The 11,258-nt window shown below is 65.2% G+C and overlaps 3 protein-coding genes across 3 annotated transcripts; 1 reads left to right on the top strand and 2 right to left on the bottom strand.

Moving 5' to 3' along the window:
* The first annotated feature begins 1,099 nt into the window (after positions 1 to 1,099).
* Positions 1,100 to 4,869, top strand: SPOCK2 (SPARC (osteonectin), cwcv and kazal like domains proteoglycan 2). The gene is made up of 10 exons (XM_083844250.1): positions 1,100 to 1,411; positions 2,532 to 2,577; positions 2,689 to 2,803; positions 2,886 to 2,973; positions 3,070 to 3,166; positions 3,271 to 3,381; positions 3,471 to 3,677; positions 3,826 to 3,888; positions 4,041 to 4,181; positions 4,273 to 4,869. The coding sequence occupies exons 1-10, from the start codon at positions 1,196 to 1,198 to the stop codon at positions 4,416 to 4,418; spliced, it is 1,230 nt and encodes a 409-aa protein (XP_083700376.1). The 5' UTR covers positions 1,100 to 1,195; the 3' UTR covers positions 4,419 to 4,869.
* A 169-nt stretch (positions 4,870 to 5,038) lies between these two features.
* TYSND1 (trypsin like peroxisomal matrix peptidase 1) lies at positions 5,039 to 7,333 on the bottom strand. The gene is made up of 4 exons (XM_083844239.1): positions 5,899 to 7,333; positions 5,675 to 5,805; positions 5,389 to 5,568; positions 5,039 to 5,302 (listed from the first exon to the last, which is right to left on the bottom strand). Exons 1-4 carry the CDS (start codon positions 7,035 to 7,037, stop codon positions 5,097 to 5,099), a joined length of 1,656 nt encoding a protein of 551 aa, XP_083700365.1. The 5' UTR covers positions 7,038 to 7,333; the 3' UTR covers positions 5,039 to 5,096.
* A 148-nt stretch (positions 7,334 to 7,481) lies between these two features.
* SAR1A (secretion associated Ras related GTPase 1A) lies at positions 7,482 to 11,256 on the bottom strand. The gene is made up of 7 exons (XM_083844264.1): positions 11,127 to 11,256; positions 10,885 to 10,958; positions 10,249 to 10,368; positions 9,760 to 9,825; positions 9,048 to 9,151; positions 8,517 to 8,648; positions 7,482 to 8,396 (listed from the first exon to the last, which is right to left on the bottom strand). Exons 2-7 carry the CDS (start codon positions 10,940 to 10,942, stop codon positions 8,280 to 8,282), a joined length of 597 nt encoding a protein of 198 aa, XP_083700390.1. The 5' UTR covers positions 10,943 to 10,958; positions 11,127 to 11,256; the 3' UTR covers positions 7,482 to 8,279.
* Between the last annotated feature and the right edge of the window lie 2 nt (positions 11,257 to 11,258).

The raw sequence follows: 11,258 nt of genomic DNA, 5'->3' as shown, positions 1-11,258 counted from the left end.
GCAAAGTGTTTATCTCCGGTTGCTTGATAGTTTCTGTAATCAAACTTCCGGCACGCAGCTGTGAATGGGAAAGCGCTTATGGCAAGGGAACTGTTTCCAGTGACCGCTTTGGAGCGTGTAGGTGGTTTCACTGCTACAAAGCGATGCTTCCAGCCCCAGAGTGGCTGCTGCTTTTGCGGTCAGTAAGAGGAGCAGCCACCCTCGTGAGGGCAAAAAGAATAAATGGAAAACTCGCGTCGCTTTCAAGGGGGGTGGAATGGCTTGACAGGGAGTGGGGCTGCTTGTGCGTACTCGTGAGGGGGAGTTTGTGTCACAGAATCACAGAATGGTTTGGGTTGGGTGGGATCTCAAAGATCATCCATTTCCAACCCCCTGCCATGGGCAGGGATGCCACCACTAGGTCAGGTTGCTCAGGGCCTCATCCAGCCTGGCCTTGAACACCTCCAGGGACGGGGCTTCCACAGCCTCCCTGGGCAGCCTGTGCCAGGGCCCCACCTCCCTCTGAGTGAAGAACGTCTTCCTAATGTCTAGTCTCAATCTACCCTCTTTTACTTTAAGACCATTCCTGTCACCATGTCTCGGCGCAATCTATCCTCTTTCATTTTAAAACCATTCCTGTCATGACCTGACAGAGCTGCGCCTCAGGGCTGCTTGTGCGTACTCGTGAGGGCGAGTTTTGTGTCGGCGCTAACACACGGGGCGTCCTGGTGTCTTGGGGTCTGAGGGCTGGGGTGTTGGGGTCTGGGGTGTTTGGGTTTGGTGTGCTGGGGACTTGAGGGCTGGTGTGTTGGGGTCTGGTGTGTTCGGGTCTAGTGTGCTGAGGTCTGAGGTCTGGGGTCTGAGGGCTGACGTGTTGGGGACTTGAGGGCTGGTGTGTTGGGGTCTGAGGGCTGGTGTTTTGGTGTGTTGGTGTCCTCGGGTCTGGTGTGTTGGAGACTTGGGGTCTGGTGTGTTGGGGTCTGGCGCGCTGCGGACGCGGGCTCCGAGGGCTGGTGCTTGGCGCTCGGCGCCTGAGGCCGGCCCCAGGCCGCGGCCCCCCCCCCGCCGCGCAGGTGCAGGCGCCGCCCCTCGCCCCCCGCCCGGCCCCGCCCGGCCCCGCTCGGCTCCGCTCGGCTCCGCTCGCCGCCCCTCGCCTCCCTTCGGCTCCGCTCGGCCCCGCTCGGCCCCGCTCGGCTCCCGGCGGCGCTGCGGCAGGATGCGGGGCTGCGGCGCGCTGCGGGGGCTGCTGGCGCTGCTGCTGCTGCTGCTGCCCGGCACCGCCACCGCCGCCGCCACCGCCACCGGCACCTCCACCGGCACCGGCACGGGCACGGGCAGCGGGCCGGCCGGGAACTTCCTGGAGGACGAGCAGTGGCTGTCCTCCATCGCGCAGTACGGCGGCCGCATCCGGCACTGGAACCGCTTCCGAGACGTGAGTGAGCCGCGCGGGGCCGGGGGGCGGCGGGGGGCTGCGGGGCGCCCGGCTCACCCCCAGCCTCCGGCCTCTCCCCCTCTGCATAACCGCTGCCGCCGGGCCGCCTCGGCCGGGAGCGCAGGAGGTGGAGGTGAGAGGGGGGCGGGGGTGGGTGTGCAGTGCACAGGGGCGTGCGGTGCATGGGGGGGGGGGTGCGAAGCACCGGGATGTGCAACGAATGGGGATGTGCGAGGCACCAGGATGTGCGATGCGCCGGGATGTGTATGTGCAGTGAATGGGGACGTGCAGTGAATGGGGGTGTGCAGAGCGCAAGGATGTGCAATGCACCGGGATGTTTGTGTGCAGTGCATGGGGGTGTGCAGTGAATGGGGGTGTGCGATGCACAAGGATGTGCAGTGCACCGGGAGATGCACTGCACCAGGATGTTCATGTGCAATGCAGAGGGGTGGAAAATGCATGGGGATGTGCAATGCACCACGATAGGCGATGCATGGGGATGTGCGTGTGCAATGCACAGGGGTGTGCAATGCACAGGGATGTGCAGTGCACGGGGGTGTGCAATGCGTGAGGATGTGCCTGTGCAATGCACGGGGGTGTGCAATGCACCAGGATGTGCAGCGCACAGGGATGTGCATGTGCAATGCACAGGGGTGTGTAATGAATAGGTCTGTGCATGAGAGTGTGTGTGTGTGGTGCACGGGGCTGTGCAACACATCCGTCTGTGTAATGCACAGGGGTGTGCAGTGTGTGCCTGTGCAGTGCATGGGGGTGCGGTGCATGAGGATGCAAGCACCCGCTGTGTGCCCGTGTGCAGTGTGTGTGTGTGCGCGCTGTGCACGGGTGTGCAGTGCATACGTCTGCGTGCAGCGCCGGGCATGTGCAGTGCATGTGTTTGTGCAACGCCCGTGTGCAATGCACAGGGGCGTGCAGTGCCTGCGTGTGTGCACAACGTCCCTGTGCAGCGCACAGCTGCTTGCAGTGCACGCGTGCAATGCACCTGCTCCTCCTGCCGGGCTGGGGACGCCGCTTGCACCCCCCCGGCCCCCCCCGCAGCACCCTGGGGGGCTCTGTGGGCGCGGGGGGGCCCCCCGGCAGCTGCCCCCCCTGTGCCCCGCAGGATGACTACATCAGGAGCTGGGAGGACGGACAGCCCACAGATGAAGGTAGCACCCTGCCCTGCTTTTTTTGGGGGGGGGACAGGGGACAGACACAGCACCCAAACATGGCTTTTTGCTCCCCAAAACCCCGTGCCCCTCCCCCTTGCCCCCCCGCAGCGCTGGACACCACCAAGGACCCCTGCCAGAAGGTGAAATGCAGCCGGCACAAGGTGTGCGTGGCGCAGGGCTACCAGCGCGCCATGTGCATCAGCCGCAAGAAGCTGGAGCACAGGTACGGGGCAGGGGGTATTTTTTGGGGGGAGGGGTCGCAGCAGCCCCACTGGGGGCTTCCTGAGCGCCCGCTGCCTTTGCAGGATCAAGCAGCGCGGGGGCTGCAAGCCCTGCCACGCCGCCCCGCTGGCGCCTGTCTGCGGCTCCGACGGACACACGTACAGCTCAGCGGTGAGCACGGCGGTGGTGGCAATATTTTGGGGGGGGGGGCGTGTCGCGTGTCCCCCCCGAATTATTGCAATGTGTTCCCCCCCCCCCCCCTCGCAGTGCAAGCTGGAGCAGCAGGCGTGCCTGGCTGGCAAGCAGCTGACGGCGCGGTGCGAGGGGCAGTGCCCCTGCCCGGCCCCCGCTGACAGCAAGCAGGGTGAGCGTTCTGGGGGCAACCGCAGGTTCAGAAAGGGGGTGCCCCCCCCAAATGCTGCAACACCCCCCCTGAAATCCCCCCCACGCCGCGTTCTGTGCCCGCAGAGCCGTGCACGGGGCAGGACCTGGCCGACCTGGGCGAGCGGCTGCGCGACTGGTTCCAGCTGCTGCGGGAGAATGCCAAGCACAACGGCTCCGGCGGGACCCCCGGCACCGGTGCGTCTCGCCTCTGCACGCCCCCCCTGGCTCCCCCCATCCCTGTGGGGCCGGGTGAGCCACGGGGCCGCGTCCTCACCCCCCCTCAGCACTGGCGGCCGGCTGCAAGGAGGCGGTGGGGTGGATGTTCGGGCGGCTGGACACCAGCGGGGACCGGTTCCTGGAGCAGCCCGAGCTGGCGGCCATCAACCTGGACAAGTACGAGGCGTGCGTGCGCGCCTTCTTCAACTCCTGCGACGCCTCCAGGGACGGCCGCGTCTCCGCCGCCGAGTGGTGCTTCTGCTTCTGGAGGGAAAGTGCGTGCGCGGGGGGCTGGGGGCACGGGGACGTGCTGCGGGGCCCGGGGGTGCACGCTGTGGGGCTGGGAGGACGCACGGCGTTTTGGGGGTGCGCGCCCCGGGGTTGCGGGGGAGACGCCTTCCTGAGCGCACGATGCTGCTGCAGAGCCGCCGTGCCTGCGGGAGCTGGAGAAGCTGCAGATGCAAGAAGCCGCCCAAAAGCCGCCGGGTGAGTCGGGGGCCCGGGGACCCCTCGCGCCCCCTGCCCAGCCCCCCTAACCCCCCCCCCCACCTTTGTGGCGGTGTCTCGGTGCCGGGGGTGTTCCCGCACTGCACGTGTTTCGGGGCGCGGCGGGGGGGGGGGTTCCCGGCTTCCCGCAGGCGCCTTCATCCCCAGCTGCGACGAGGACGGGTACTACCGGCGGGCGCAGTGCGCGCCGGGCGGCGGGGAGTGCTGGTGCGTGGACCAGCAGCACGGCACCGAGCTGAGCGGCACCCGCGCCCGCGGCCGCCCCGACTGCGGTAAGCAGCGCCCGGCTGCGGGAGGCCGGCGGCGGGGGGGAGGCGGGGGGGAGGCTGCCGCCCGCCGCGAGCCTCTGCCCCGTGGCCGCAGAGGACGCCGCGGGCTTCTCGGGAGACTTCGGCAGCAGCGTGGGCTGGGAGGACGAGGAGGAGAAGGAGCCCGAGGAGGCCGGCGAGGAGGCTGAGGAAGAGGAGGCCGAGGCGGGCGAAGGCGACGACGGAGGCTACATCTGGTAGAAGCGGAGGGGGGGGAGGCACGGCCGGGGGGGGGCGGCCTCCCCTCCCCGGCGCCCCCCCGAGAACAGCGCGTGGGGGGCAGCCCCCCGGCCCCACGGGCGGGACGGGGCGAGGGGGCGCTCGCCCGGGCCGGCCCCACGGCGGGCAGGGGGGTTCGGGGGGGTTCGGGGGGAAGCGAGCGGCGTGGGGCCGAGCTGACGCCCCCCCCCCCTTTGTGCTTTTTTATTTTATTTTATTTTATTTGAGGGGGTAGAACCTAGCGTGGTCAAAAACTGCACTAATAAATGAAAATTGGGACAAAAAATGGGGAAAAAAGAAAAAAAAAACACCAACAAACCACCCCCCAGCCCAAGCTGCCCCCCCCCCCACCTGGCCCCCAAGCCCCCCCCATCTCCGTGCTGTGCTCGCGCTGCTGCGGTGTTGTGAAATAAACGCCCCGTGCTGTGTCCAACGCTCGCCCGCCCGTTCCTGGCAGCCCCAAATATGCCCCCCCCATACCACACCGAAACCCCCTCCCCAAATGCATGGGGCCAGGGGGTTCCCCTATATGGTGGGGGGCACCCTCATACCCGCCCCCCCCCCCCAGTCTGCTTGCAGAGGGCACCAGGGGACACCAGGGCTTGAGTCACAGTCTTTATAGAAACAGCCCCCCAATATTTTTTTGGGGGGTGGGGGGGGTCACAGCTTGCTGGGGGGCCGCTGCTGCAGCCTCCAGGCTGCCAGTGCCCCCTCGTCCCCTGCATCGAGCGGGGCGAAGGCAGCGGGGTCCCCGGTGCGGAGGTATCGGGCGAGGGGGGGCTGCAGCAGGGTGATGGGGACGCAGAAGTTGAGGTGGGGGTAGGTGGCCCCCGCCGCGTTGTCCCGCGCGTTGCTGGCCACGATCCCTGGATGGGGAGGGGGCGAGATGTCACCAAAGGGGGGGGACACGTTAAAAGGGGGACTGGGGGGGACAAGGGGAAGGGGGCCTTACCCAGCAGGCGTCCGTCGCTGGCGGCGAGGAGGGGGCCGCCGCTGGAGCCGGCGTGCACGGCGCAGGTGCTCTGCAGCATGATCGGGGGGGCCCCCACCACGGCCGACAGCACCCCCCCGGTCACCGAGGGGCCGCACGCCCGGCCCAGCGCCCCGAAACCCAGCGCCAGCACCGCCTCCCCTGTGTGACAGCCGGGTGAGCTCGGGGTTCTGTGCATGGCCCCCAGATGCCATGGTTTCCCCACAAATACCCCATGTGTCCCCCCCCCCATGATTCTGGTGCTTACCGGGCTGGAAGGCAGAGGCCAGGCGGGGGGGCTGGAAGCCGGGGGCGCGCTCCTGCAGCTCCAGCACGGCCACATCGAAGGGGGACGCCTCGGCCGTGGCGAACACCGGGCGAGCCTGCAGGATGGTGGCCCTGAAGTGGGGTTACGGGTGGGAAAAACAAAATTAGAGCCTGAAGCAGCAACAACAACAGAACGGGGGGGTTTTGGTTGCTGGTTGCGCTCACCGGCTGCCGTGGGGCCGCAGGGTGACGCGCGTCGTGGCGCCGGCTTGCAGCACGTGCCGGCAGGTGAGCAGCAGGCGCGGGGCCAGCAGCGTGCCCGAGCCCCAGGCGCCGCCGCTCTCCACCAGCGCCACGCAGCCCAGCGGCGCGGCTCCGGGCACCGCCGCCAGCGGGGCCGGCGGGGCGGGGAGCTCCCCGAGCTGCCGCAGGAGGCCGCGGCTGCTCCGCAGGATGGCGTGCAGCGAGCAGAGCAGCGCCAGCCCCGGCCCACCGGCGCCGCAGGAGGTGGCGGCGATGACGGCCACCACGCGGGGCTGGGAGGGCGCGGGGCCGACGAGGACGGCGCCGCCCTGGGTGCCGGGCAGGCAGCGGGCGTCCGTCAGCAGCAGCGCGTTGCCCTCGCCGGCCGCGTTGCTCAGCACGCCGCTGCTCAGGGTGTTGAGGAAGAGGTCGGGGCAGAGGGCGCCGAAGGGCGAGCCGCAGGCCAGCAGCGCCGCGCCCTTGCGGAGGTCGCCGGCGGAGGACCAGGGCGTCCAGCCTCCGCCCGGCGCGTCGAGGCCGGGCACCCGCAGCCAAGCGAACCAGGGCAAGACGGCGGCAGCCTCCCTCTCGGCCTCCCCGCCGCCGCACCAGCTCGCCGCCACCCCTGTGAGTGCCTGGGCGAAGGCCTCGCAGCGTGTTAATGCGAGAGGCTGGGCCTCGTGCTCCTGCAGGGCAGGCGGGGTGTCAGGCTTGGGAGCGGCGTGCAGGACGCGGACGCGGAGGCCAGGCGGCAGGACGGAGGTCAGCGGGGCCTCGAGGCGGGACCAGGCCTCCGGGCCGGGCTGCAGGAAGGGTGAGAAGACGGCGGCGTGGCACAGCACCAGCCCGGGGCCGCGGCACAGGATGACCCCGCTGCAGCTGCAGGGCTCGGGGCCCTCGCCGACGCTGACCACGCAGCAGGGCAGCTCCGCCGACATGGCGGCAGCGCCTCCCGGCACCGCACCGCGGGCGACGCAGGCGATGCACCGCGAGCAATGCACTGCACGGCCCGCCGCCCTGCGCCCCCACGGCCGCTCCCCGCGTGACGCGCGGCACCGCCTCCCGCCACCATTGGTGCGGCGTGCCGGTGTCACGGTCCCGAGGCGGAGGCGGGGCGGCATGCAGCGCGCCGACGTGGCGCAGGAGGGTGTGCGGGGCCCTGCGAGCAGCCACCGCCCCCTGCAGCCACGCTATGGCAGCGCCACGATGCAGCGGGGCACACGATGCATCGGGTGTGGGACGCATCGGGTGCGGGATGCAGGGGGTTGTTGGTGCACCGCTGCTGCTGCTCCTGGAGACGCAGCGCCAGCCCCTGCAGAACGCGTTGTGCTGCCCCCCAGGGGTTTGGAGCTGCAGGGTTTGGTGTGCTCAGGGACCAAGCCTGGCCTCCAGCCCGTTCACCTGCCTCCGTCTGCCCCATCCTGTGTTGCTCCACGACTCCCGTCCATCCAGGTCCTAAATCCGCAGCCAAAGCTCCTGCGGCGAGGGGCCCGCATGGATCGGGGCGCTATCACCAAGCGCGCCCAGCCGCCGCGCAGCCGGGCTAGAGGGAGGCTCCGCACCCCTTCGGAGGAGAAAGACACGTCTTTATTGAACTGAACGTGAGCGCTAGACAGCCATGAAACTTCCGACAAAAAAAAAAAAAAGAAGAGTATAAAAGAAACCGGTTTAAGCCTACATTAACCACCTTATGATATGCAAATGTCAGACACCTCCACGCTACGGGCACCGAGAACGGCTCCGCGGCTCTCGCCTCCCCGCTGGAAATGAAATCCCGGTGCCTCGCGCCAGCTCGGCTGCCGTCCCCACGGTGCCCTCGGCTCACAGCCCGAATGCTAGGTTTGCTGAGGACTTCTAATACCATGATGCTTTGTTCGGCAATTTGCGAAAGATCTAAATAATATCGTTAAATATATTAAAAAAAAAAAAAACAAAAAACAACCCTAAACGGACTCTGGACTAAACAGGATGAACGTTAAACTAAAAAGTTAGAAGGGACGCCGTTTACGTGAACGATTTCTTTAAAAAATATAATTGCTTTGTTTTCCGTGTTGTTCTTTAAGTCAATTGACCACAGTGGTGAGATCTCGCTCTTTTTCAGCGGCGCGGCGCGCGGCAGCGCATCGCCCCGGCCCCGCCAGCCCCGTTGTCACCGGGAGCTCCCGCGGGGACGACGCGCGGGGCCGCGCCGCCTCCCCGCCGGGCAGGGGAAAAGAGCTGCGTGTCACCACTGTGCGGCGGGGCGGGTGCAGCCAGGAGTCTCTCGGTCAATGCCAGTACGCGTTTGGAAAGCTTGCCGCGGCCTCGGGAAGCCCACGGGAAGCCACGAAGGGGATCAGTCCGGAGGAGCCCCGCGCTCTGCGTCAGTCAATGTACTGCGATAGCCAGCGGAAGCCCTCGCCGTAGCCCTGCCGCTTCAGCACGCTGCACATGAACACCTCCATGGGGCGCGTGTTCAGGTCCTTCAGTGGCACGTTTCCCTGCGGAAGCCCAGCCAGAGGTCAGCGCTCTCAAATCCTGCCCCAGGGCAGCACCGTCACCTGGCCAGCAAACCCTCAATCCCCTCAGCTACTCGTTCCCACGTTGCTTCCCCTCCCTACCTTTCCCGTGGTCTGTCCGTAAAGCCCAAAGATCTCCCGCAGCTTCTCCTCGCTGATGGCCTCTGGTCTGTCGATTTTGTTACCCAGGATGAGGATTGGCACGTTGGATATTGTTTCGTCTGTCATGAGCGCCTGCGAGCAAGAGAAGACAAGTCAGGCTGAGGCAGAACCAGCGCCCATCACCGCAGACAACTGTTTCTTTGAGCTCTGTCACCAACAGGGGTTATTTTTTGGTGCTAAAGCGCTCCCGTGGGTGGGGTTTTTCCCAAAAGGTCTGGCAGAAGAAAGCCCTAGCTAAAGGCAGGGTCCGTTTCCAACACTGTTTAAAGGATCCCACAGCAAGGGCACCCAGCCTGCTTCAGCCCCTGCACAAAAGATCCCCACAGCAACACACACTGGACACCGCCGGTGCAAGAGGTGCACTGGGAGGGCAAGTCCAAAGCACAAGACCCACGAGTTCTGCCCCAAAAACAGAAGAGATTTGTCTGGTTTAGCTGCTTGAGGGTGAAAGAAGGAAAAAGCCGGGCTTACGTTCAGCTCAACTTTGGATTCCATGAGCCGGGAGTGGTCGGCGCAGTCCACCAGGAAGACGATGCCGTTGATGGCCGGCAGGTAGTTCTTCCACACGCGGCGGGCTGCAAGGCAAGTGACAGACACCGCCCTGGAAGCGTGCCTCCAGGTGACACGGACAGGGACACTGCACGAGGACAGCCCTGCCCGTCCAGCCGCCGGCTCGTTTTGCTGGACAGAGGCAGCACACAGAAGGGGGAGGCACATTTGGAGCCCCTGAGAAACCCTGGGGTTGGAGCAGCTGAAAGGTGTGCATTAAAAAAGCAAGCAGAATTTTTTTTTGGGGGGGGGGGGGGGGGGGAATTCAACAAACGAAGTCTAAAGATAAAAATTCAGCCATTATTCAAAAGAATAATCCCGTGACATCCGAGTCTTCTACGGCTAAAAATATTTCAGGCAGCAGAGCGTGAGCTGGCAGCTTTTTTTTCCCCAAACTGCCAGAATAAAGCACAAGCGTTCAGCCACCGAAATAACAGGTCTCCTGGAGCCAGGAGGTTATTTCCACATATAGCTCCATAAGCACTTCCAGGCAACAAATAATTAGGTAGCGCTAATTGCTAACACTCTCCCGCATCACGTTTTGGCAGAGTTTTCTTAAGGTGGCAGGAGAACTTCGGGGAAATCGGAGGACTGACCCCACTTGGTGTGTCCAGCTTGGCAAGCTGGTGCTTACCTTGCTCGTGCCCACCCAGGTCAAAAGTCGTGAAGGTCATTCCAGCAATCGTCAGCTCCTCTGATGCTGAAAGGCAAAAAAAATAAAGGCTGCGCTTCAGGGAGACAGAGAAGGTGCCATGGCCAGAGATTTTTGGGGACGCATACAAACATCGCACTTTTTTATATAAGATATCCTTTCCCTGTAAAATTCAGCCACTGAGATTATTGCATGGAATCACAACGGGAGGAAATAATTTCTCCCCCTTCCCCACTTAGGGAGACGTTTTAATCTGCAGTGCTCATCCTCTGGTACACGTTTCGCTAGAGACCCTCTCCCTCCCCAGGACAGGTTCACGATGTTCACTGAACCACGCCAGTTCTCCGCCTCCCCACTTTATATTTGAGGGGAAAATGCCCGTCAGCGTGCGACACCAACGCGTTTCAGCTGCGCCCTGAAGACCTGCCGTCCCAGGAGCGTTCACAGAAGCCCCCCGGGCGCCCCACATACTTGGGTGCAGCGTGGGGACGTGCTGGCCCAGCCGGTCGTCCTTGAGCATGTGCAGCAGGGTGGTTTTGCCGGCGTTGTCCAGGCCCAGGAAGACGAGCTTGCCAGACTTCTTGTACAGCCCTGCGAGGAAGCAGAGACACGCACATCGAGCGGCGCAGGAACATCTGGGGACGCGAATCCCAATCCCAGAGCTCCAGGACAGCTTCCAGGGAAAAAAGCGGCAACTCCTGCCCTGGATTTTGCCAGGAAACCCGGCATTTTGTGAGTTATTTTGCAGGCGTTTCGCGACCTCTGTACGTAAGCTGTTGTTTTTGCAGGAGCACGCAGGGAAGCGTCCCGTACGACGGGTACAGAGCAGTTTTTGCCCACAGGGGGTACTTAAACACGGAAATTCTGCCCACAAACATGGAAATTTCACATTTTTGCCCCCCAAAACGGTAATTTTACGGGTTTATAATTAAACTCGTAAGGGATAGCAGCAGGTTAGTGAGGAAAAAAGTGCAAGGCGTGAAGTGGGACATCCCTGCCTCAGGATAACCCCCTAAAACCCGATTTCTCCCCAATTTTGGGCCGGGACCCGGCCTGGACGGGCTCCCGCGGCCCGGCGGCGGGGCTCCGGGGGCGGCTTCTCCTCACCCAGGAACTGCAGCACGCTGCTGAAGCCGTTGTACAGCCACTCGAGCAGGAACGACATCGCTGCCGGCCGACACCTGCGGGCACACACACGGCACGATGCGGGGCGGGCACCGGGCCGGGCCCGCGGGCACAGTGAGGGGCCCGTAAGGGCCGGGCCGGCCCCACACGGACCGGAGCGGCCCCGCAAGGACCCCGTAAGGGCCCCGCGGCCCCCCGAGGACCCCCCGCCCCCCCCCGCCCACCTGCGGCCGCCCCCGGCCCCGCTCCGCCGCCGCCGCCTCCTCCGCCGCCAGCTCCCCGCCGGAAATGGCGTCACGCCCGCTTCCGGCCCGCCGCGCTGGCTCCCACGTCGGCCCTCGGGCTTGACGTCACGC

The sequence above is a fragment of the Anser anser genome (genome assembly GCF_964211835.1).
Source record: "Anser anser genome assembly, chromosome: 7".
NCBI lineage: Eukaryota > Metazoa > Chordata > Aves > Anseriformes > Anatidae > Anser > Anser anser.
The sequence above is the reverse complement of the archived record's forward strand: the minus strand, read 5'-3'. Positions and strand labels throughout refer to the sequence as shown.